This window comes from Ammospiza caudacuta, chromosome 3 (genome assembly GCF_027887145.1).
Source record: "Ammospiza caudacuta isolate bAmmCau1 chromosome 3, bAmmCau1.pri, whole genome shotgun sequence".
Lineage (NCBI taxonomy): Eukaryota > Metazoa > Chordata > Aves > Passeriformes > Passerellidae > Ammospiza > Ammospiza caudacuta.
In genome coordinates this window covers 7,234,195-7,260,935 of record NC_080595.1, presented here as the reverse complement: position 1 = coordinate 7,260,935, position 26,741 = coordinate 7,234,195, and the positions used below count along the sequence as shown (strand labels likewise).

Genomic DNA, 26,741 nt, shown 5'->3' with positions numbered 1-26,741 from the left:
CTCTTCTCATCCTTTGAAGCGTCGGCTCTTCAAGGCCATCCCTGGGCCTTTCCAGGCCACCTAAACAGCCGAGAAACCGACAACAAACCTCAGAATAACTTGCCTTTTTGCCTCTAGCTCCTTGCTTTTCTTCTTGTTCACTCTAAATTGTGCAGGGTCCTGTCTTGCCCTCCAGGGAGGGATTTCAGGAGACTTTTGGAGGAGAGAGCTTACAGGTTTCAGCTGCCCACATCCAACCCCTTCTGCTACCCATCAAAATCCCAGAGAGACTCGGCAGCTCAGCTGGGCTCTCCCAGGACTGACAGACTGTCCCATGCAGGGAGCCAGACACATTCCTGGGAATGACAGAGCCAGAGACATTCCTGGGCAGAGCCCCTGACCAGAGTGAGCACCTCTGGACATGGGAGAGATGATGACAAGCTTATCTCAGCTCCAGAGCCATACACAGCAATGCCAAGGTTTGCAAATTAATGAAAAGCCAACAGCATTACAGATAAATGTCTTTTAATTAGGATTAAATACTATCTCAAGGTATCTTGAAATCGCACTTGTACTGTACTATCCACAGCCAGAGGCAATAAAAAAAAAAGTCTGAAAATGTAGAAGTTCTAGCATCCAACACATGACAGTAAGTGCTGCCATTTAAAGCAACAAACACCGCTCCCAAGAACAGATATTCTTAAAGGAAGAAGTTGTAACATTTCTGTATGGACAAAAAAATAAAAAAAAAAAAGTAATTTGAAGACCAGAAGAAATATATTAGTGCCTGCCTTTTTAAAAGGGTTTTTTTTTTTGCTGTTTTTCTTTTTTTTTTTTTACATTAAATACAGTTTTCTTTAAAAGCAAGGTACTTTCTAAATTCATGGTTTATATACTGTATGTACACAAGAGCAGAACATTGTACAGTGTTTTTGGATAAAGCAGCACTAACTAGCTGTAAGCTGGTAAGGTGTTGCTGACCCAAAAAGCAAGATGACAAGTTAAGCACTCTAGGAGAAGTATCTCCATGGTTGGTATGAGCAAAGGAAAGTATCATGTATGTACAAAGTGACTGTTCACACAAACCCTGCCAGCCCAGCATCATCTGCCATGGAACTGCTCATGCTGCAGCTGATCAGAGGGAGCCTGACTGCCAGAGCTGCTCTGAGACACAAAGCAACCATTGATTTCCCCCCAGTAACAAGGTGCATCACCCATGCAGAGAGCACTTGCACAAATTATTATTGCAACAGGCAGCCCTGGGCTCTGGGCAGAGGATTCTCACTGCAGCCTCAAGCCAAGGGACACCTGCACTGCTTTCTCACTTTAGGAAATACCAAATGCCCCAACAAACCATGTGAAACTGAGGTTAAAGCTACCTTAAGGATCTGTGTGTGCACCTGGCCTTTCTGCCCACAGCTACAAGTTAAAGCAGAAAGTTTGCACCCCACCATCACCAGACTAAAAAGGAGTGGCAGTGATTTCCATCATTAGTGCAACATTAACTCCTATACTCTGTCAAAGTGACTGACTGCTCTCCAGGTGCACAACACACGTGTATTCAGGTCTTACAAAACTGGTTTCAAGTTGGTAGCCCTGTGTTATTTTTAGTCTACCCCATTAATAACCCCATTAAACTCAGGAGCAGTCTGTGCCCTGTTCAAAGTCAATTGCATCAAAATATGACTTTAATTTTAGGGTTATCAGTGGGGCAGAGATGAAGGCTCTCCTTGTTACACATACTTCTGAACATCACTCAGTTTATGCCTTCAGAAGAGGTTGTTTGCTGTACTTTCAGGACGTTGTTCATCCCTGCCTTACACACTACACTGCTTTAAGGAACTGGATGTTTCTTCTTTGCTGAGGACAGAAGTGAGACAACTTGTTTCTAAACTGCATAAACTCAAAGTTTCAAGTTTTAATGGTGTAAAAAAATCTGACATTCAATTACAGTTAAGAGAAAACTTGCTACACAGCAAACTGCATCCAAATCTACCAGTTACTGATGGGACCTTTAAATTAACCATCAACGAGTTATTCAAGGCATCCAGACCTGGAAACATCAGATCACCCAGCCAGTGAGCCAGCAACTCCCTCCCCCTTTTTCATGAGACTTTAACAAGTGCAATGGATGTGACCTCAGCACTGGAGCCAATGGCTCCAATCCCCAAAAAAGGTTAGGGAGATCCTGTGTTAAGCCCAATGCAATATGCATTAGTGTCATGGAGCAGGAAGATCCCAGTGTCTACTTGTTAAAAGTTCACACAAACCATACAGATACAGACAGGATGAAACACAGACTCAAAAGGATCCATTATGCTTGAAGAAAATTCCAAATAAAACGACATCTTCTGCACAGCCCAGCCTCAGACACAGCCACACCTTTATCTAGTATAATAAACTCTGTAGTAAACTGTTTTTGACCTCCATAGAGAGTAGGAGTTGTCAAATTTAAGAAGATAAACTCCTCTCCCTGGGTACTGGTGGCTGCCAGCATACACTTCTTCGTGACAGTCTCGTCTGTACACAGGCACTATTTCATCTAGCTGAGGCTTGTTGGCATTCTTTTTGGCTTTTTCTTCACTGCTAGTATTTTCTGCAAGGGAAAAAAAAGAGGTGTCAGTGAATATGGGTGGGTGCTCTATGAAGGCAAGTCAGACTGATCTCCAGGGGACAAAGCCCTTTGTCAGTTCAGGAATGAGAGGAGTCACAGGGATTCATACCAGGGCTGGGGATGAAGCACCCAGAAGCAGGAGGAACAGCATGATCACTTTATCATGATTTTATCAGTTTGATATCAAAACTCACCACACCCACCTCCCCAGCCCAGCCAGGTCAGTTTGTGGAGATGACAAACTCCAGTTTTCAGTACCACAATCACCCACCACTGATGTGCCATTACTTGGTAGTGACTCCCAAAAAGCCACTGCTTCCTAGGTCAGGGCAAATCACATGCTCATTTCAAAACATTTTTGTGATGCTGGACTCCTCCACAGGCAAAGGCTGTGACCTGTGTCCCAGCCACTGGCAGGACCTGCTCTCTGAGGCTGTTTTGCTGCAGCCTCAAGGAAACTTGCTCCCTAGAAACACCTCCTGAACAGCAGGACAGGATTGCTCCCAAGGTTTCAGAGTGCAGATTCACAGTGCTCTGTCACACCATGGGTTCCAGTTTACTGAAGAGCTGACTCAGGAAAAGGATTTCCCCAGCCTCAGCTGCTTTGGGTCTGTGACCCAAGGAGGGGACTGGAGTTATTGCAGAACTGCAGCTGCAATTCAAAATTGAAACCAGATGGAAGCCAGGGAAAGCAGGAGATTCCACAAGACCATCAGGGGGTTTCCCTCACAGCAAACCTTGACAGTTTACAGACAATTAGCATGCTTACCTTCCTCTTCCTCCTCATCATCACTGGACTCGCTGACATGCACACTGACTGCAGTATTAGGGGAGTCTGTCCATTCAAAATACACCCCAAAACCAATGTCATAATTGTCTGTAGCAAACTCCCAAAAGAGGTAGGACCCCTCCTCATGGGTTGGGACTCTGACTGTGACCACTTCTCCTCGGCCCACGGTGATCACAGAGTCTGCATCCTGGCGGATTTTCTCCTTGAAGTCTTTGATCTGGGGTCGTGTCCACATGGATGGGGCAGCAATCACAGGGACAGAGTCTGAAGACAGGAGGGGAAATACTCCAGTTAGGCTTTGCTGCAGTTATTTATTCTGCATCCTTAAATGTGTGCCTGAGCAGCACTTCAGGGCCCCAAGCACTAAAGTTGCTTCTTCTGTTAAAAAAAAAAATCACCTGGAAGCAAGTTTCAGCTCTGAAAGGATGCATGAACCAGTGCAAATTTATTTACAACACTCCTAAATGCTACCAATTCACCCATCCAGCACATTTAAAGGATCAGTGCCTATGCACAAAAGCCTCAGAAGGTCAATGTACTGCTACAGGTGTCAGGTACAGAATGCTTCACTGGAACCATCTTTAACCATCTGTAACCATCTTTTAAGCTCTGACCCACTTCAAGTAAAACTGAACATATTTCTGCCCAGAACAGCTTTGTGCTAGAACTTTTATGCCCCTTTCCTTCAAGTCTAGAGTGACAAGAGGTTCTGGATCCCATCAACTTTGCTGAAATGCTTTTGCTGCTTCCTCTTTCCTTCCCCTCCCAAAGCTGAGCTTTGCCTATGCAATATTATCCTCCCAGAGACAGCAGCCCCAGGAATCAGACCCAGCTTTTCCACAGGCAAATGAAGCCAAACAAAGAATCACAGTAACCCTACTTAAGACACCTGAACCCTAAGAAAGGCTTTTGCTATTGATTTTTAAGTAAGAAATTCAGCTAGTCCCACCTTTTGGTCCATTCTCCAGTGCTTCTTCCAAAACCTCTGGATCCAACTCTTTTTCAGGGCTGTCTGCATGAGCACTGGCCTGCCCATTAATGGATGGGGTGTCCCCTGGGGCAGGGCTGTTCACCTTTGATGCAGTAGTCAGGGGTGTCCCTGTTGCTGCCACCACTGCATCCTGCTGCTTCTGCAAAGCTGCCTAAAACAACAGGAATTTAGGTCAAGCACAACCAAACCCTCCCAAGATGCCAGTTTTATACTTTCCAGCAGAGGATATAAAGACAATTTAACCCTTAGACCCAAAAGCAGCACACATTAACCAGTTACATCTGCTCAGTCCCAAGGGATGGGAAGTCACTTGATTCTAGGCTGGTGGATACAACCCGAACAAAAAAAAAAATTCAACTTTCAACTGAATTATGGTACACACAAACTCTGGCACTTAACTGTGGAGGCGTTTCATTGCTATAACATTTCTATCTAAGTTGGAAGTGTGACTTGTTTGCTGGGTTTTTTTTTCTCTTGTTGGGTTCGTTTTGGTTTGGTTTTTGGTTTTTTTTTTTTTCTTTTTTTGTTGGCTGGAAGGGTTCCATCCAGCCTGAGCTCATCCAGGTCTAAAAAGAGCTGACTACTGAAGGTCTATGAGCTACTTGCCAATTTATGAATCAAACAGAAAACTCCCTTGAGGAACCTCCCTGACCCTTGCTGCCAGCCCAGAGAGACAACACAGGCTTTTTTTTTGGGACAGGGAAAAGATGTGACAGTGGCACTCTAAAGGATAACCTAATCATCACAAGATTTTGATGAGCAAATGGAATATAGGTATCCTGCAGGAATATGAGGACAATATAGGAAAAATCTGTAAGCAGAACAGCACTTCCCAACTGCACCAATAGATCCCAGTGCACCTGACTCACAGGCATCCCAATAAAGTATTTATCAGAGGTGTTACAGAAGCTGCAGGAGGGAAGCCCAAAGAGTAATTTTAACAGGGCAGAAAGTCTCTGCCTGTCCTGCACCACCTCAGCTCCATCCAGTCATGGTTTGCCTTAGAAAGGAGCTATAAAGATCACTCAGTTCCACACCCCTGCCATGGGAATGGACACTTTCCACCAGACCAGGCTGCTCAGAGCTCCATAAACCTGTCCATGAACCCTTCCTGGGATGAGGGGCATTGCTGAACTTCATGAGGCTCACATGGCTCCCTTCCTTGGACATTACTGAGAGCATCGGCCTCCACAAAATACAAATGACCTGAATCAGCTACTGAACTGTAGGTCTTTAGCTCAAGTACAGAGCTCAGCCTGTCCTCCCACCCAAATCAGGAGCAGCTTTTTGCAGGCAAGCACCTTCACCAGGTGTTAGTATGTGATGAAGTCAGGCAGCAGGAGCAGAAGGAGAGAGAAGTCAGCAGTGCTCTGGCTGGCAGGGAGAAGCAACCTCCAAGCCAGCAGTGATGCTACAGTGCTGCAAATGCACTGATCTTCAGAAGAGTCACCTGAAGAGGTCTGTTTGTGGTATTTATATATTGCTGAGAAGCTTTAGAAAAAAAAAAAAAAAACCAAACCACTTTTTATCTCATTTGTTTTTTTTTTGTGTTGTGTTCATGTGCAAAATGTGTTTAGAAATTGCTTCCTTACAGGTAATTGTTTAATTAGTTTTTAGTGTGAGTTGTTTTAACTCGTTAACTAAGTTATTAGTACTGTATTAACTGTAAGTTATTAGTTATTATTAGTCATTAACTGTTAGTAATTAGTACTAAGCTGTGTTAGGATCCTAAAAAGAGTTACAAGTTTATTATTATCTTTTTAGCATTCAGGTTTTTTTTGTATTCTTTAGTATAGTATAGTACTCTTTTATAAAATAAAGTATTATAAAGTAATAAATTAACCTTCTAAAAACAGAGTCAAATGCATCATTGCTGCCTTTGTTAGGGCATTCCTTGCAAATACAATATCTGCTCATGCTCAGAGGCACTGGTGTGTCATTAAATTACACACACATCACCAACTCTGCAGCAGAGCAGCTCACATTTCATCTCTAATAATTACATTGAACCACGTCATTAGTAAAGAATGCTTAGTGTTCTCTTTAATTAACAGCTGCTTCAGGAAACTACTCCAAAAGATGAAACAAATAAAGGGGCTTTGGTGTTTGAACCTGAAGCAGCATTAGTCACTAGCAGGGGAGCTCTCCCTGTGGCAATTATCTTTCCAAGGAGATAACAGCAGACAAGTTAATGTATCCCAGGGACAGCCTGGGACACAGAGCCCAGGTTCCCCAGAGCCCACATTTCCCAGTGACAGCCTGGGTGACAGAGCCCAGATTCCCTTCCCCAGTGACACAAAGCCCAGGTCCCCAGTGACAGCCTGGGTGACAGAGGCCACATCTTCCAGTGACAGCCTGGGACACAGAGCCCAGGTTCCCCAGGGACACAAAGCCCACATTTCCCAGGGACACAGAGCCCAGGTTCCCCAGGGACACAGAGCCCAGGTTCCCCAGGGACAGCCTGGGACACAGCCCACATTTCCCAGTGACACAAAGCCCACGTTCCCCAGTGACATAGAGCCCACATTTCCCAGTGACAGCCTGGGACACAAAGCCCAGGTTCCCCAGTGACAGCCTGGGACACAGAGTCCACAATTTCCAGTGACAGCCTGGGGGACAGAGAGCCCACATTTCCCAGTGACAGAGAGCCCAGGTTCCCCAGTCACAGACTAGGACACAGAGCCCAGGTTCTCAGTGACAGCCTGGGACACAGACCCCACGTTCCCCAGGGACAGCCTGGGACACAAAGCCCACATTCCCTTCCCCAGTGACACAAAGGCCAGGTTCCCAGTGACAACCTGGAACACAGAGCCCAGGTTCCCACGGACATAGAGCCCACATTTCCCAGTGACAGTCTGAAACACAGTGCCCATGTTCCCCAGTGACACAAAGCCCACATTTCCCAATGACAGCCTGGGACACAGAGCCCAGCCATACCTGCTGCTGTGCCAGCTGCACCTGGTAGAGCTGCTGCATGTACTGCTGGTAGTGCTGCTCCTGCAGCTGGCGGATGAGGAGCTGCTGCTGCTCGAAGTTGCCGGGGTACTGCTGTGCCGCGTACTGCTGGAACTGCACGGCCGTCTGCGAGTTCAGCGCTGCCATGATCTGCTGCCTGCACAGCACAGGGACACAGACCTTACCAACAGCCCAGGCATGGGGAATCCCTGCACTGAGCTGCCTCTCGGGCCACTCACAGCTCTGAATTCCAGTCTGCAAAACCCAGTTAAAATGAATCTACGTAATGGACCGGAACCCAGATGTGAGTTTTGCCTAAAAATACGCTGCGAACATAAAGAAGGGAGCAATGGAGCAATGTTTTCTACACCTTGTTTGGAAACATCAAATGTTAAAACAACCACAATTTCAATCTGCAGTCTGATAAAGAGGCAGTGCAACACAAAACCCGTGTGACTAAATTTATCAAACAAAGCAAGGTAAAAAACCCACATAGGCTTTTTGCAGAAACCATCCTTCCAGCAGAGCTCCTATAAATATTGGTAGCAATATGTCACAGACATCTTTTCATGAAAATCTTTTTGTTAGGATTTTTCCTGCTGAAGCTGAGAAGTTTCAGCAACAAAGTGTAAACAATGGTTATCTGCTGCTGTGGAATGCAACAGGTGGATCCATGATTGGTCTCCTGTGGATGTTTAGATTTACTGACCACTCACGGCAGAGCTGGGTCTCACTCCCTGCTGAGACACAGATCTTTGTTATCCATGCTTTTCTACTCTTAGCTTAGCTAGCCTTCTGAGAACTTTCCTTCTGTATCTTTTTAATATAGTTATAATGTAGTGTATGTATCATAAAAGAATAAATAAAGCCTTCTGAACATGAAGTCAACATTCTCATCTCTCTCTTCATCCTGAAACCCTTGTGACCACTGTCACAGGAATAAATCTGCTTCACCCATGTTTTTTGGTGAATCTATGAAAAACACACCACATAGCTATCTTAGTTTTACTGGTCAGTATGCAAACAAACACAAAAAACATGACTGACAGTGGATTAATTCAGGAAGAACAACAAAAAAAATGCTGCCCGATGGGGCATCTGCATCTCCAGTAAACTCAACTGCTGAAACTTCAGGAGGAACACATGGGTTACATATACCCAGGCTGTGCTTCTCCTCTCTCCAAAGAACTAGCAGAAATCCTATGGCTAAATGACAAGATAGATCAAGGGCCTGTCTCATGTTACATCCATCAGTGACCAGCTATCAGTGTTTCAGAGGAAGGAAGAAGCATCACACAACTGCAAGAAAAATTCTTTCCTTCTCACTCTTCTTCCATCCCCAAAAATCACATTCTAAAGCACCAGTATTAGACTGGTCTAATATCCCAAAGAGCAGGATTTACTGCTTTTCAGCAAACTATGACCAGTTTAGATACACTTGGTACCCACATTCATTTTCTGTCTAAACTCTTTATCTCTGTAACCTGCTATGACCACTTAATACACAGCTCCCATTCATGTGAAAAACCCTCTCAACTTCAAGGCATACCACACTTCTTGTCACTTAGCACTGTGCAACACTTTCTATTGTATCTATAAATTTATGTCTGTCTCTTACACTCCTCTGGCTCTCACCACGTTAAACAAGCAGCAAAACTTGTGGTTTCATTATTTGCTCCCTTCTCAAACCCACTACAGAGCAAGCATTGGCTCTACTTCAGAGACACCCCCTGCAAAGACATTTTTATGGTGGAAAATAGTTGCTGACTGATGTGGAACAGCTTTACCATTCTCTTAAATATTACATGTGCAAAGCCAGCTCTGTATTTCCAGCATCTGGATGTGATGGGAACAATGAAATATAATCAGAACTGTATATTCCAATTGTCTCCAATGCAAGGCAGCTATTTTCTTTCAGGTGTTGTTTCCACTACTCACTTCTGCTGCTCCATGCGAAGCCGTTCCTCCTCTATTCTCCTCCTCTCCTCCTCTTCCCTCCTCAGCCTCTCCTCCTCTTCCCTCCTCCGTTTTTCTTCTTCCTTCTGTAACCGCTCCCGCTCCTCCTCCTCACGCCGCCTCCGCTCTTCCTCTTCTCTCCTGCAACACCCCCTCAGTGAGCCATTCCAGCACTCCCACAATCCCAGGATGAGTTATTTCCAACCTTTTGCCTGCCCAGTGAGGCTTTTTGTCTGGTACCATCTCCTCATACTTAAACTTGGCTTGGAGAAGTGTCTTACTGGACACACACACACACAAAAAATCAGATTATTGCAGAGTTTTATTGCATTTAGCAGCATGACAAAGGTAAATTCTGCGCTATGATTTGATACTCATGCTAACCTTTTACTATGCCACCTGTACTGCAGGAAAAAAAATGCCTGGAAGTTTTAAACACATTTTCCAAGCTTTAAACACATGTTCAATAATTATGTGGGTACTATGGTTTAATAGTAGCAATAATAAGGCAGCCTTTATCAAGCTGCTAACCCACATTAGAAGAGAAGTTTAAAACTGACAATTTAATATTCTCTGTATATTTAGTCCACAGACATATTGGGGCAGACATTTTGTGAAGCATTTCTTCTCAAGCAGATGACAGTATCAACAAAATTCTTAAAACTCCTAAAAAAACCACCCATTACTGGCAAAGTAAAAAGGCTTAAAGAGATCAAATGGTACCACAGCCACCTACATTTCAAGCATTTCCCTTCCCAAGACAACTCCAACCTCAGCTAGCTGAGGTACAGTCTGCAGGCCAAGAGTTACACACTCCATAGCTGCCAACACCAAAGCACCCAAATGTTACCTTTTCTTTTCTTGCTCTTCTTTCTCTATCTTGTGGGAAGTGACATACGTTGAGAACAAGTGGCAGCACCTATGTAGGAGCTTGACAAATTCTGTCATAGCTTTTTGCTTTGACATGTTTCCAAGGGCAGCCCATTCCTTCCTGAGAGAGAGAATTCAGCTGAAATAACAGACTCAACTCTTTTTAAGCCAGTAGTGAGTGCTGACAACCCAGCAAATAAAAAAAGTTGGAAGACCAGGAACCAAACATTATCATTTGCAGTTTCAGAGAACCAACAACTTCGTCCCAAAGACAGTAAAATGTTCTCTTCTGCCTGCACAATGTTCTCTTTTCTTCTGTCTTTCAAACAGACATAACTCAGCTCTCACATGAAATTTCATACATCCCATCAACCCTACTTTAAATTCTGAGCTATGTCCAAAAACTTCCCAGATATAAATGAACCTAAGTATTTTTTAATCTCCTTCCACTCTACTTTGTAGAAAAAAAAGTATGCATTTTCCTGAATGAACAAACATGGTAACACCTACTGATTACAGCACTTCAGATGGTTGAAAGAAACAGCCTTGCTCTTTCTAAGAAAAGCTGCATCCTTTTGTGCAAAAGCAGCACACTGGGTCCACCTCAGAAAAACCACTGCTGTCTTGCACATTGCCTCCACTCTAGAACACTCAAAAGAGCAACAATGAACATGAGAAGTGCAGCCTGAGCTGCAAGCAACACCAGACACATAGCTGACACCTCCCAGGTCTCATAAAAGATTTACTCAGGGTTTGAATGCAGCAGGTTTAAATTTTCTGACCTCAGAAATTAGCTTTGGTGTTAGGACAAGCTGTCATGAATGCTTCTACCACTGGCAAAAGCCTTGGCCTGCTGTAGCCATGGTGTGGGGTCTGGATGAAGCATGGGCCTGCACATTAATGCATTATGAGAAACTGGACTGCCAGCAGAGCAGCTTCTAGTGTGGTTGAAATTAAAAAAAAAAAAAAAAAAAAAAAAAAAATCACCCAATAATCTTCTGTTAGTTCCTGTACTGAACTGTGACTCACACTTCTTACATGTATTTGAAGAGGCCACTTTCACTTTCCACTTGAGATAACCCACACACTTGTAGAAATTGGATGATGTTATCTCCTCACAGGAAAAGCAGAGTGAAGAACAACAAAAGCCCCAGCCCTTTTACCTTCTATCATTCCCCAGCACATCAAAGAATCCAACTTCAGGGCAAGTGTCAGGGTTGTAAGGTCCCAGCAGAACCTGCTTGTGCAGTGCCACCAGTTTGAGCTTTTCTTCATATGTTGGGTGAAAGGCTTTGCCATCTTTTTCTGCAAGGAAAAAAAAAAAAAAAAGAAATTTTCACTGTTCTGATTAATTAAACACAGAATATGAATGAGTAGGTGGCATAACCATTACCACCATAAAAAAAGAGGAAAAAAAACCAAAAGGTTAGACAAATTAAGTCAGTTCTATTTAAAACATAGATCTGTCCAGAAGAAACACATCTACTTCAGCTAATGAAAACTTCAGTGTGGAGTGCTTTGCATCCCACTATCTCCAGTCAGTCATCACATAGATATTTACATTAATTTGTTGAACATCACACCATATGGAGCTATATCTCCAAAATATTTAAAAACCTCAACTGAATTCAAATGTGTCTGCCAAGTCTACTCTGGTGTGCACAGGAAGGATTTCCACAAAGAAAGATGTGATGTTAGCTTTATAAACTGCTCTCCTTTCATGCTCCTCACATTGATGAAAGCAGAACAACCAAGGGTGAAGGCAAGGAGAGCTGCAGAGAGGAAAAATTAGGAGTCAAGGAGAGTTTTCCTTGGCCAAGGCAGCTGGAACAGCCCCTCACAATGAAAAGCCTTGCAGCTGACTCCATCAGCTCCAACACATCCAGTGAACTCTGACAATAAGAAGGCAACATAAGCCTGAAAATGTTCCAGTGGCTCCACAGGAACATCCTCTGAAGCATTCCCAGTTGGATCCCACCATGCTTTTACTGGTAAGAAGATAGTTGCATTGATTTAAAATGGTATGTGAATCAGTCAGCTAGGACTTACCTCAACACATTGAAATTGTCAAAACAAATCAAAGAAACAGGCATTGCTGTGTGTGACTACACTGCTCATTAAGAAAAAGACATTTTTCTCAATCAGGAAAACAAACAAACAAGCACCATCTCCTTTTGGAAGGAGAAATGAGGAAGCTGCTCCAGAGGTAAAAGATAGATAATTCCCATGACTGCACTGCTCTCCATGGAGCTGGGGACAAAGCTGCCACTCACTCCCAGCTCTCCTTCAGAGCAAGGTGCTCACAGCCCCACACTGAACAGTCCACACCTAAATTTCAGGCTGACACATCCGGCAAAATTGCTTGGCTGGCACTTGTGAACAGCTACTAACAGGAAAAGAAGTGAATCTTACAACTAGAGAGGAAGGAAAATACCCCTACTACAGTATTGAAAAACTCAGAGCAAACACTTCTGGAAATCAGAAACAATCCCAGTGGGAAAGTGCTTGCAGGTCACAGCAAGACATTCTATTTTTGACAGGCAAAGTTCAGTACATTGCTGGACTTACTCAGTTGAAACATCAAAAGGAACTACTACATGCATGCCATTTATTTTGAAGCCACAAACAAATTATTAGGAAGGCAAATATTTAATTACTTATTATCCATTCCTAGAAGTCCACATCACTGTTGCAGAATTTCAACTATTTGCTCTTGTCCCAGTGTCACACAACCTTGCAGCAAATATAACTGCCAGCTTCAGAAACAGAAGCATTTCTCCCCAGAAATATCTACTTCCAAAAATATCTGGTGGGGTAGAAAAGGGGGGGGGATGTAAAAACTGAACCAGAGTTTACTCAGTGTACACAATGAAAGGACAAGAGGCAGCTGACACAAACTGAAGTATAAGAAATGCCACTTAAGCATTTTTATGGGGTTTTGGTTTGTTTGCTTGAAGTTGTTGGGGTTTCTTTACTGCTGTTGTTTTTGTTTTTTAAACTGAAGAATGTTTGAGCACTGGAACTGACAGCCCTGAGAAGTTTTTAAGCCTCCATGATTGAAGATGTTCAAAACCCAAGTGTCTGAAGCCTGAACTGAAAAGGAGGGCTAAATCTGACAATCCCCAGCAGTCCCTTCCCACCCCAAGTCTGTGATTCTTCAGGGATTCAAATCACCACATTCTGGTGAGCTTTCAGGCCTACCAAAGAGCCCTCTGGCTTTTCCTCAACTCTTCACACTTTACACTCCACTCAGAATTTGCTTATTAGGTAGCCAGCACAACCATTAGCCCAAATAAACTACTTTGAAGTAATACTTAATATCCTGGGGCATCCTGCTACAAAGCAGGTCAATTGACAAAGGTACTGCACTGAAACTCTGCCAGGCTTCTGAGCAAAGCATGATTCTCAAGGGGTCCCTACAGCACAGTTAACTTTTCACAACCTGTGCACCTGCATCTGTCTGGCAAAACACACAGCTATTTGCTGTACTAAACTGCTACCTAAGCCACTTAACATCATCAGTATTTGAACTCACTCCTGAGCAGAGTTAGAGTGAAAAAACCTTCATTTCCCATGCAACACACAGCACATCTGCATTTTCACAGGACAAGTCAGACCTCATGCCCTAATTACTGTGAGAAGACAAAATCTGCATTTACAAAGAATGGTGATCCAAGGGGAGAACAACAAACAAGCTAAATAAGAGAGGGGGAAAAGACAGAGGAGAAAAACACAAGACAAGCTTTCAGTGACTTGTAGCTCAGAAAAAAATTATCAGAAAAACACTTGCAGCCTGTCAGACAGTGAAGTTAAGTTTCACACTAACTATTTTGCAGTTGAACTCTACAGCACAAACCACACTGTATAATCACCCCAAAGCTCAGGAATTGTTGGTGTTTAACTGAACCAGAGGACCTAAATTCATCTGCAGAGTCAAATATGCCAAAAAGAGCATTAGTGTGTCTAGACAAGCAGAAGTGCCAAATGTATCCAAGCATCCGTGAAGGCGCCATTTGAGCAGGCATTACCCACACACCTCGCACAGCTGGGGGAAGTGCAGGAACATCAAAGAGCTCCAGGGAACACACTGAAAAATCCGTAACACAGCAGCTACACAGCCTTCCCTGTGCCACTGGGATCCCTGACCCAACCAGGCCAGGAAGATGCTCACTTTGCAAGCACAACAGCAAGATGAAGCTGTTAATAGCAATGTGAGGGGTTTATGTCACTGTATTATTGACATGGTTTCATAAAAGCTCACAAATTTAGACACAAAGGAGTTTAAAAAATATGCTTAAGAGATTGCATTGTGCAAGATACTGTTACTGCTCTGGAACTCCAGATTTTTTCTTCCATTAGAAACACGGCACACCATGCTGCACCTTCACTCCAACTTCACCCACTCTAAATGCCTAATTCCACTGGGATAGCATTGAGTCATCCAGAAGCAGCTAGAAAACAATTTGTGAAGAGCGATTTTGCACCTCACAGCTTTTAAAAGCAGAAGTCACATATGTTAATTCTATTCATTTGCAACGTTTTAATGAGCCGGACCAAAGCTGAGAAGTGTGAGGACTGAAGTGCTGCCTGCAGAGCCCAGTTCACCCTTAGACTCCTAATCCTCCCCTCCTGAAAGTGTGTCCTGCCTCCACAGAAGAATTACTGACTGGTCCTTCCAATTAAATATGATCAAAGCTCAACTTCACAAATGTAGATACTTTATAGGGGTTTTCATGTTCTTGACAACAAGAGCCTGCTTAACTTACGAATTACAATCATACCATCAAATCAGTGCTCAAAAAAAGAGGTCAAACAATTAATTGAGAAAGATGTTCTGCTGAGGTTGAAGATGCATTCTTGTTAGGATAAGAGGAAATAACGTAGAGCAGTCAAAGAAAATTAGAGTACTTAACATTCCAGGAGAGCTTTTAGATACCAAAATGATATGGTTTGTGTACTGCCTGCTCAGATGTGCTGCACTGCAAATCACTTTAGACAGTGCACGAACACTTCAGGGACTGCCATGTATTGAAGGTTGGGAGCAGTGGTATTTCAATGACAGGATGTGGAAAACAACACAGCCAGGCTGATCCTGGGAGAGATTTGCTGGCAGAGCTATGCAAGCCACCCTCTCCTGCTTCAGGAGAGAGCCTGAACAGGTTACCTTCACTGGCATAACCTGTACCAGCCCAGCAAGCAGAGGAAGCCACCAGAGACACTTGTGCTGTGCCAGGTGCCCCAGGGCTCACAATTACAGGCAAAGAAATGTACAGTGACTGTAACATGACTGTTCTCCACTGTACACTGCATCCAGCACAGTGGAGCAGCTTCTTAATGGCAGCCAAAATGCTGCTTGACCTGCACTAGGCTTAGCAGAGCAGGAAGGGAAAGAGTGCAGAAGGAAAAGGCTCTTGTGTCCCACAGAAAAATGGACTGGAACACTGTTACCATCTATTTTCTATGCCTCTGTTATTCTGAAAAGATCCCTTCGCAAGCCATTATGAATCTTAAAAAAAAAAAAAAAAAAAAAAAGAAAAAAGATAGTGCACATCTCCTGCACAGCCTAAGGCCTGACAGCTGAAGTGACCCAGGGTCGAGCATTTTAGATCTGTTTTAGAATTGTCTTTATCAGAGACAGAATAAAGTGGCTTTTGGGTCTCTTTAATATCCTACCCTAGTTTCTGTTGTGTTTTGCTCACTGTTTATACACACTCTCACCCTGCCTTGTCCCAGCAACTCTGTCACCTGCAGTATGCCACCACTGGCTGTCACTGTAATAAGCAAACTCAAAATATTTTGATCAGATTCACCTTCTCTGGGACAAAAATACCCCAAGACTTACAGACAACTCGGGCTGCATACTGAAGCGGAAAAAAAATCTGCTTAACTACCAGCATAGTTTTTATAAGAATGGTCAGAACAAAGTCTCAGCACTGACCTGTTAATTTGGGCCACCCTTCAGACAGATCTGTTTTCTCCTGAAGCACAGGAGGAATCCCTGTTTGCTCCTTGGCATGCACAGGGCTGCTAACCAGGCGTGCCCACTCCCACAGTTGTTCTGACAGCATGAAAATAATTTGGAAACGAGACCACTTATTTTTGGAGCTGTGCAGATATAGAACAAGCTGGCAGAATCAGTAACCCAAGTATTGCAAGCTCCCCATCAGATCTATAAATAAAAATCTTCATGTTATGTCACTTTTAGGAAAAAAAATCTACAGATGAAATGATGGGCAATGACTTTGTGTGAGTTACTCCAGCCACAAGAATAGAGAAACAAGATTTTCACTGGAAAGAATGACAATACAATTGAATGGGGAAAATTATCATCTCATGAGCACAACCATGAGTTACAAGAAATTGCAGAAGGTTAAAAAAGGAGCAGGAGTAAACTGAAACATGTTGGTATTAAGTTTTGATTACAAAGAACAGCAACAACAACAACAAAAAATCATTGCTAAGAGAGGACAAGGGAAAGAACTGGAACCTACACCACAAGTAACACTCCACAGACTTCATCATCAGAGAGGAGATAAAGCCAGAACATAAATTCTGTTAAAACATGATATAATAGATAGAGGTTATTGCTACATAGCAACAATATAGATAAAGTCACTCACATGGAACTTTTGCACTGTAAACACAACCTCACACTCTAAAAACAGGCTCCCATAGAATATTCAACCCAAGACAGAAAAAGACCACAGCTGACCAAGACAAGGAATTTGCTGCTGCACAGACATTTCTTTCTGCATTATTAAACACAATCAGAACTCTTGTAAGCAACTTCTTTTACAGAAAGAAGACATTGAGTACAATGCTTCCACAATATAATAAGCTCTGATACAAGAAGAAAAAAATATAAGATCTTATGATCCCTCATGTTTTTTACAGCTTAAAAAAATAACACCCCTGTATATTAGCACGCTAACAAAATAACTACTTTGTGGAAGGGCATCAGAACAGAGTCGAAGAACCAGGGCTTAAGAAAACTGCTTAGAGCCTTACAGGCTCTTAACAACTACCAGGTGCAGGATGTGAAGACAGCTTTGTCCTTCCAGCAGCGCTCCCACCTGCCAGCAGTGCTTGCCCGTGGAAGAAGCAGCCTCCCTGGGAGGTCACCTAACAACTGACTGCCACAAGACCGACCTTTCCAAATGCACAGCTTGCCTTCCCTAGGGCAGGCATCAGGCTGCACTCCCTGCTCCACCTGGAGCAGCGCCTGCCTGGAAGCCACAGGAGTGACACAGTGCTGAAATGTGCTCAGGGCAGCGAGTGCAGCCCTTCCCTCAAAATGTGCTCAGGGTAGTGAGCACAGCTCTTCTTCCCTCAAAATGTGCTCAGTGCAGTGAGCACAGCCCTTCTTCCCTCAAAATGTGCTCAGTGCAGTGAGCACAGCCCTTCTTCCCTCAAAATGTGCTCAGGGTAGTGAGCACAGCCCTTCTTCCCTCAAAATGTGCTCAGGGTAGTGAGCACAGCTCTTCTTCCCTCAAAATGTGCTCAGGGTAGTGAGCACAGCCCTTCTTCCCTCAAAATGTGCTCAGGGTAGTGAACACAGCCCTTCTTCCCTCAAAATGTGCTCAGTGCAGTGAGCACAGCCCTTCTTCCCTCAAAATGTGCTCAGGGTAGTGAGCACAGCTCTTCTTCCCTCAAAATGTGCTCAGTGCAGTGAGCACAGCTCTTCCTCCAAAATGTGCTCAGGGTAGTGAGCAGAGCTCTGCCCCCAAAATGTGTTCAGGGTAGTGAGCACAGCTCTGCCCTCGAAACCCCACAGCTCACTTCTCCCTCCTTCTCCCTCCACAGTAAAGGAGTGTGGCAAGGTATGCCCATCTTCCCACAGAAGCAAACCTGGCTACAGGGGATCCCAGCAAAAGCACTCCAGGTCTACACCCTGGGTATTTCAAGGCTGCCTGCTGGGCTCATGGTGGCACACAGAATCATAAAATCACTTAGGCTGGAAAACACCTATGAGACCATCGAGTCCAACTTCTGACCCAACATCACTGCGCCAACCAGACCATGGCACTGAGTGCCACATCCACTCTTTCCTTGAACACCTCCATGGACGGTGACTCCACCGCCTCCTGGGCAGCGCATTCCAATGTCCAATCGCCCTTTTTGAGCAGAAATTCTTCGTGACATCCAACCTGAACCTCCCCCGGCACGGCTCAGGACTGTGTCCTCTGGTCCTAGAGCATCACAGCCAGCCTGGAGCTGGCACGCTGAGGAGAGGGCACGGCACCTCCGGCCGCGGAGGTGGCAGCGGGCACGGCACCGCTCTCGGCGAGCGCTCCTCGCCCACCTCCGAGAGCTTTCCCTTGCCGTGGCACCGGCACGGAGCTCCATCGCTCCGGTTTCAGGCGGGGTGCCGCACACCCACCCCCGGCCGTGCCACACCGCTCCCGCCCCGGCTCACGGCCGGCATCAGGCAGGGACACGCCGCTCTCGGGGCACCCGGGGCTCGGCCTGACCCCGCAGGGCGATGCCGCCCGGGGCTCCCCGCTGCCGGTAGCTGCCCCGGTTCCGGGCGGGCCGGGCTCACCTTTGAAGAAGCGCAGCGCCAGCCCGTAGAGCTCCTCCAGCGCGAAGCCCCAGCGCCGCTCCAGGCTCAGCGCCGCCTCCTCCGCCGCCTCGCCGTCGGCCTCCGCCGCGCCCGGGGAGCCGGGGCCCGCTCGGCCCCGCCCCGCCGCCGGCTCGCCCGGCGCCGGCCGCGCTTCGCAGGGCGGCACCTCGGCGTTGGGGCTCAGCGTCAGCCCGTCCACCGAGACCTCGAGCCGGTCCGAGCTCAGCACCGCCGCCATCCTCCACCGCCTCCCACCCGCCCTCCGCCTCCTGCTCCGCTGCGGCGGCCACGTCCCGACTTCCCGTCCCCTCCGACCCGGATCTTCCGGGCCCGCCCGCGGCCCCGCCCCGCGGCAGGCACCGGGGGTGGCTCGTCCCCTCCTCTACCCTCCCCTCAGCGGCACTGCCTGCTCCGGGTTCGGGGCTGCCGCACCCCGGCAATCCCGGGGCCGTGAATGACTGAGGGAGCCGCCGCTGGGCGCCCTGTCCGCGCTGCGTGGTTGATATTGGTTTGTCACCAGCGCCATCTCCCTCGTGAGGACAAACTGCGGGAGATGGGCCTGCTAAGTCTGGAGGAGACAAGACTTAATAAGTGGCAATCTCATTAATGCATAAAAATATCTGAAAGCGCCGAGATTTTCGGTGGTGCCCGTGACAGGATGTGGAGCAGTGGCCGTAAATTATAACACGAGAAGTTTCACCTCAGCCTTTTGCAGTGGAACAGCTGCCCAGGGAGGTCGTGGAGTCTCCCTCTCTGGAGACATTCAGACCCCACTTGCTCCAGGTGACCCTGCTTTGGCGGGATGGTGGCCTGGTGATGATCTCCAAAGGTCCCTTCCAATTTTAACAATTCTATGACTCTGTAAAAGCCTTTTGGTCCAGCTGGAAGGTGCTGTAGGGTCTGCTGCTGACCTCTTGTTCTCTCTCAGAAATCATGCTTCACTCACACAGGAGAGGAAAGAAATGAGCCAGAGAAGGGTAAAAAGAGCACAAGGCAATTACTTCTCCAAGAGCTGTGTCTGCAATTAGCTCATTCCCTTGTGACCGTGAAACACTGCTTACAATAATGCTATTATCCTGTGCTGCGGAAGGGTTGAGAGTCGCTGCCATGCACGGCTGCAGAGGTTTATTCCCAGCTCACACAATCTTGCTTGCAGGATTTTGAGAGAGACTGTGTTAGCATAGAGTGCTTTTGGTCTCATTTCTCAGCCAAACCACGATTCAGGCTGCACAGCTGGGAAGTGGCACAGCCCTGCCTGGTGGTTCATGAAGGCAATGCTAAGAAATACAAACTGCACACCTCTGCAGCCTCCTGAAACTCAGGGGTCTCCCCAAAGCCTGTGCCCCCTTCTAGGGTTATCCCCTGAAGTTTGTCACACTGCCTAGTTTATCTGCTGTTCAAAGTGCCTTTGGATCCATCTGTTGATCTCTCAGGAATGTTGAAGAAATTTTGTTTTCACACTTACAAAGTGCTTAGAAGCCTTTGGGCGAAAGGGACAATGAAATACATTTCTTTACAAGAAATGTAATGCTTTAAATTAAATTACTTTATTTCATGTTAGTATTTCTTGGGAGACGATGCCACTCAAGGCACTGTTTACTACACATGAGGCAGAATTTGCTTTGGATGATGAGTCACCTAATCTTCAAAATAAATTTTACAACTAACTGGAAATCCTTTGTAGCCTCTTCACTAGCATTTTTGGTTTCTGAGGATTGAACCGTGTAGTTTGTTTTTTCCGCCAAAGATTGGCTGCACCATCCCCTTTTTCTGGCTGGAGCTCTCCAGAGCTCACAGTTCTCTGTACTGATTATTTGGTGCTACCTCACAGACCAGTCTAACAACAGAACAGATGATTTTATCTCCTCATACAAGCCTGCACCCTGCTTTACAGGTCTGTCACTTCAGCATCACAGCCAGCTTCACTTTAACATTTAATAGTTAATTTATAAATCACTTCTATTGAAATTTTATTTTTCAAAGTTTTGGTCTGACACGTTTCCTTCTTGGCTTGAGGAATATGCACTTCATAAATATTTTCTTCTGGCATCAACTCTGCACTTTAATCCATAGTTCCTGCTTTAAGAAACCTGAATTCTTTACCCTTAAAATGCATCCTCAGAGTAAGAGAAGCTGAAGTTCTACAGGCACCAGCAGAGCAGCTTCCTCCAAGGAGGGCACCATGAACTCTTGGAGAGGTCCCAGCTGCAGAGGCAGAGCAAGGTGTCTCTGACAGAGCTGTGTCTGACCCAAGTTCCACCAGGTGTAGGAAGGGGAGCAGCTGTGAGATGGTATTTTAGGAAAAAATGGAACTTGAAATCTTGGGAGGAGTCAGGAAGTCCTGGTCTGGGATCACATAATAACAAATGGTGAAAAATAACATTTTTCTAGAAGAAAATTTTGAATTTGCAGTGATAGTTATTTAAGCTGTTCCCTGGCATGCAGGCAGTGTGACTTGCAACACCTTCAGTGAATTGCTCATCAATCCTGTAAAGGAGACATATTTCCCACATGATTATGACAAAGAGTTCCCAATAATTTATGTGTTGGAGAAAACCCTTAGCTTAATTCACAGATAAGATGAAAATGCTAAGTTCAGCCAGTAAATTGTTCATTCATTTCTTGGAACAGCAGCTTCTGTGTGGGAAAAGAAACACAAAAGAAATGCAAGTCCCAGAGAGGGAGTCTGGTCCTTTAAGTACAGTGCTCTCCAGTAAGTAATGTAAACATAGAAGTTTTATAGAGAATAAATCAATTATTTAATTCAAGCTGCTGACATGTTCAATACCAACCTACTCACTGAAATGATACAGTAAAGAATCAAAACACTCACAAGGCACTGTTCTCATGTAAACAAACAGCTCTTCCACTCTTCCTGGTTCCAGAGCACCAGCCCTTCCTCCCAGACAGCCCTGGATGAAACCCATGTGCTTCCTGAGGCTTTGGGTCCTTTGGAGGAGCCCCACTCCTGTGGGGGTGTCTGACAGAGGGACAGCCCCACTTTGAGAGATGTGGCCTCATGTGGTGCTTGCTGCAGCAGCAGCTGCTAAATATTTGATTATCTCAAAGGAAAATCTCTGAGCAGCTGGGTCTGGCACTGTGCTATGGGCTCAGAAATGCAAATCTCTCACTCAGGAGATATTTTATCAGTTTCTCAAGGATGGCTACATTCAATAAACTGGGTGGAACCATCACTCCCAGTGATAGTGCTGTGGTGGCAGCCCGGGCTTCCATAGCTGGGAAGGAGTGCAGTGCCTGGAAGGTAAAGCTACATGTATCTCTGGGAGGGTGACCAGATTAATAGATTAATTAAATTCCTCAAAGTTTAGAAATTGAATTGCTTTTGTGGGTATTAACAGGACTGACCTCTTTCCATAATATGATAGTCCTATTTCTCTTCTTACCATCTTTGTTTTCTATTCATGGGAGTTGTACTGGATGAATAGAAGCAGGACCAGAGGGAAGAAAGTGTTCAAGTTCTTTTGGTTTAATTAAAGGTTTTCTCTTGGTCTGCCTGCCTTTCCTTACAGGACAGAGATCAGCTGTTTGGTTAGGAGCTGGTCTGACACTCTCCACCCAGGGAGGCAATGTTACAGTGTACTGGACTCCCATCTCTGCTAGAAACATGAAGAAAACCAAATTTTATTTGTGCTTATGTCTGATACAATCCAGAGTAAGAGTATATTTTTGTTTTCCCCTTATAGTTCTCTTGATCACTGTCATTTCATAGAAATTGACTTTGGATGTTGGAAAACATCTTTTTCCAGGACTTAGAATGAATCATGGAGTCATCATTATCATCTGCCATTGTTGCCCATTTTGGTGACCACTCAACCTCATTTACCACCAAACTGCTCTTTTTTTGTCTGCTTGTTGCTTTTCCTAAAGTTTAGGAGCTCATGGTGACGCTAACATATGTGTGACAGACAGCAGATGTTCTCAGTAACTCTTTAGATGTTCAGGACATGTTGAACTCAAGGATCACACTGTGATCCTTGCATGCCTTGCATTTCTGTAGTAATTTATGGTGACATTCACACCAATTTCTCTAACCTACTGTATGAGGTGCAGAACAAGTTAATGGGATGTAGGATCTTGGCAGTGCCTTTTTAGACATGTCAGCAAATCCTGCTGAAATCAGGTTTATTGGCAGGGTGCTTGAGCAGCTCCTGAGGAAACATACACATGCTAAGGTCCATTTTCACTAAACATTCCCATTCTGAGAGACAACAAACACCCCATAGCATGGAGGCTGCTGTCCCAGCTCCAGGTGACCATAAAGGAGCAGTTCAGCCTCATAAATGAGGCGATACCGGTTCCATTATCTCACTCTGATATGATTGCATCTGCTGTGGTGTGGCTGTGTAAACAGGCACGCCCTGCACGGGCACAGGACCTGGAGAAGCAGCACTGCACTTTTATCTGCAAGCCTTTGCCAAATGAGATATGGCCAGGAATTGGAGCACTTCCTGAATTTAACCAACTCCTCTAATGAAGTGATTTTACAGAAGAGAGAACAGGGAAATTGATGCAATTAGCAACTGCAATTTTTGGCTATGTGCCCAGAAAAAAACGTGAACCAACAGCCAGATGAATAATTTCTATCCAGGTAAATTCAGAGCACCTATGGTTGCTCTTTTCAAACACGTCCAGAAAGTGAGTTGTACCTCTGTGGCAGGGTATGACCTCAACTAGTGTCCCCAAAGAGGACAGAGGTGGCACACGGCTGACCCTGAGCTCTGATGCTCCAGACACCTCCTTTTCTGTGTGCTGTGCTACATACCAGCTTCTTCCCTCCTGTGTCCTTTTCCTTTTCGGCTTTATTTTCAAATTAACTGCATCTACCTTTGAGACTCCAAGCCATCCAGTGGCACAGGAAATGCCAGGCAGAGAGGAGATTTCTCTGCACAGCTGCTGCCCCTGCTGCCTCTCTCTAGGTGAGAGCAAGGCTGTGTGTGCGACACGTGGCAGTATCCACGTCACTCCTTCTCAGCAAACAGAAGGATAACACACCTTCCAAAAGCATGCAGTAAGCATGTCCCTCTTCCTCTGATTATGAGATGCACTCTTTAGTGGAGAGCATGTGGCTGGTTCTCAGCTGCTCAGCTGTGGCTCACGTTTTTATGTTGTTGTTTGGGGTTATTTCTCCTGCTTTGAGTTAAACTGAGAATGAGGTTTGATGAGATGTCTGCAGCCCTGGCCTGCTCCCAGCCATACACCACACACTCCCATCAACATCCTGGTTGCCAGCTCTTATGCTAGTTGGGCCTCTCAGCAACCCTCTTCACCTTTTTAAGCAGCTGGGTTAGTTCTCTGCTGGCTCAGAGGGCAGGCCTGGTTCACCAAGGGCTTGGGAAACCACTGGCAGCAGCAAGAGCACGCTGCCAGGAGCAGGGAAGTGAGGATGGGAGAGCTTTGGGCACAGCAGGTACAGCCATGAGCTAATGCCAAATAGCAGTGGTGGCACTGCACTGCTGCTCCCAGCTGTGTTCCCTGCCCTTTCCCCTGCACTGGATCTAGCAGTGGAGTGGCTCCAGGGTGAGTCGATCCAGCTGGCTGATATGGCTGAAAACTCCTCTTTTTTATGGCATGGTTGGTTTGCTCCTGTTGTCAGCCAGATGAATAGATTCTCCCTGTGGCTGCACAGCCACTAAATGCAACATAGGGAAAGCAGTGCAAATGGGAAACAGAGACAGCTTGTGCATAGCCCAGCTGCAATACCAAACTGCAGCCTAAAGAGCAGCCACGCCTATCCAGCCATCCTGCTGCCCTGCCAGAGTCAGATCAGATAGTTTGCTGCCCTACCTGTGCTCTTCTGCTCTAATGAACATCTTTTCAGTACAGGAAGTGTATTTTTATCTGCCTTGTTCAGTGTGAGTAGTACTGCACTCCAGCAGGCAATTCCAACCTTGGCTGATTTGTGGACTAGTGGAGAGGCTGGCAGGACTAAATCTATTGACTTCCATTCCTTTGTGGCTTTTGTGGGCCTCGGAAGTTACTCACAGTGGCAACAACTACAGAGTGAAATGTATTGCACAGCAGAACTGCTGAGAATCACACAGGACTCACCAGACTGGCAATAGTCTTTTGACACCTTTTTTCTCCTCTCATTTCTTTTTATTTCCTATTGAGGATAATAAAATCAGAGCAGATTATGGAGAGTGAGGCTAGTGAACAAAAATGGAAACTTTGAGCTAAAACCTTTTCAGTTCAGTTTCCTAATGGACAGCACAGAACAAAGGACTGAGCCAGGACTTCCCATTGTCTCTCTTTTTGGGAGATAAGCAGTAACATCCTTTCCCAGAAGTGCAAGAGCCACAAAGATAAGTTTGTATAGGGGCTGCACTGGTTAGCTGTGCCTTCTCTTGGCTTGCAGATGCTCCTTTTGGAAAAGCTGTGGCTCCTGTCTCCATCATTGCAGAAGGCTGTAGTTTGGTACAAGGGGGTTTCAGTGGCAATACAGGCTTGCAGTGAAATGCAGCCTCTTTCCTTTTATACCTCTTTTCCCATTCTCTCTCCTGGCTTTATTCCCAGATCTGATTCACAGCCTAGCCCCGTAAACTGAGTCAGTACAATTGTCAGGGTGAAAGGCTGCAAGGAGAGGAGTAGGAATGAGGGAGATGGCAAAGGAAACAGCAGGGGGGATCTGCTTAAGCTGCCAAGCCCTTACTTTTCACCATCCCAGACTTCAACACTGTCTTGTTTAGTACATCCATAGTCTGGCCCAGCCCCTTCAGCTAAAATTGTCTCTAGTTTATTTACACACCTTCTGGTCCCTATCTTGCTGATGACTGAGAGGAATTGCTGCTGAAGACATCATATGTTTTTCTCTTAAGAACAGAGATACATGAATCATTTTCCTTTCACATGCTTTGCTAAAAGATAATGAAACCTTTGAATGAAGAGGGGGACAACATATTAACATATAATTTAAAGTAATCATGGAGTCATCCACTGGGGACCTCATAATGTACCTTGTTAAGTGGGGTCTGGGATGGCTGGCATGTGTGGGAAAAACAGGGCAATAGTTCTCAAAGGAAAAGCTTAACCAAGGTCAGTCCATTTCACCAGCTAGATTCCTGAACAACATTCCCAGGAGAGAAGTACTTGAATGCCTGATTCAGTGGTGATGTGCTCTTGTACACCAGTCCTAAAGCAGCAGAGGTTAACAACACTCAGAATGTCAGCCCTGGCCCCTGAGATAAAACACTGTCATGATGAAAGGAGCAATTCTCTGGTGTCCTTCTGCCTGCAGAATCTGTATAAGCTGGGCTGCACTCAAGGAGCCTTAGTGCAATCATGTGAGTTAAGAAATGGGTCTTTTGCTGATAAAAGCCCTCATTCAGGTGTAGCTATACACACATAGGCATGAGGAGTGTGTATTTAGCATCACTAACATACAGCAAAAAACCATATTCTGGTATAGACAAGCCCTTAGGATCAAAATACATTAATATCTCATGGTGTTGATTTAATTACAGGCCTCCACAGAGTGCCCATCACTGCAATTCTTCAGTAGCCTTTAAACAACAACAAAACAATGGCATTTTCCAGCTAAAGAATGGACTCTAACATTCAGAGCATCAAGTGACATTTCTGTCTAGATCAAAACCCAGGGAAGGAAATTCCTTGCTGGATGGAGTCCCAGGCATCACTGGTAGTGTGCCCATGGCAGACAGCTGGTTCTTGCTAATCCTCTCTATCCAAAAAGAGGGCAGTAGCAATCTTTGAGGGTTGGACCTTATCACTGTGGTGTGAAATGCCACATGCAGGTCAGTGGCTACTTGTTCCAACCCACCTCACTACATTTGGGTGCAAAAACATAATTATCTCAGTATTGATTACTTTAAGAGAATAGTCCAGTCCCTTGGCTTAAGTGGTCATGTCAGGAAGGGGCTGATCCTGGTTAGGACTCCCAAATCCCACAGAAATAAGTAAGAGTATCCAATATTATCTGCTTTGATGAGAATAATGCTTATGATGAGAATAATGCTTACTTAGAGGCAAGTAATCCAATGCACAA

At 45.3% G+C, this 26,741-nt stretch overlaps 1 protein-coding gene across 1 annotated transcript; it reads right to left on the bottom strand.

Annotated features, from left to right (window-relative positions):
- Positions 1 to 752: 752 nt before the first annotated feature.
- Positions 753 to 18,956, bottom strand: ACBD3 (acyl-CoA binding domain containing 3). Its single transcript, XM_058801797.1, has 8 exons — positions 18,698 to 18,956; positions 11,319 to 11,460; positions 10,136 to 10,276; positions 9,268 to 9,426; positions 7,312 to 7,486; positions 4,333 to 4,525; positions 3,363 to 3,647; positions 753 to 2,575 (listed from the first exon to the last, which is right to left on the bottom strand). Exons 1-8 carry the CDS (start codon positions 18,954 to 18,956, stop codon positions 2,364 to 2,366), a joined length of 1,566 nt encoding a protein of 521 aa, XP_058657780.1. The 3' UTR covers positions 753 to 2,363.
- Between the last annotated feature and the right edge of the window lie 7,785 nt (positions 18,957 to 26,741).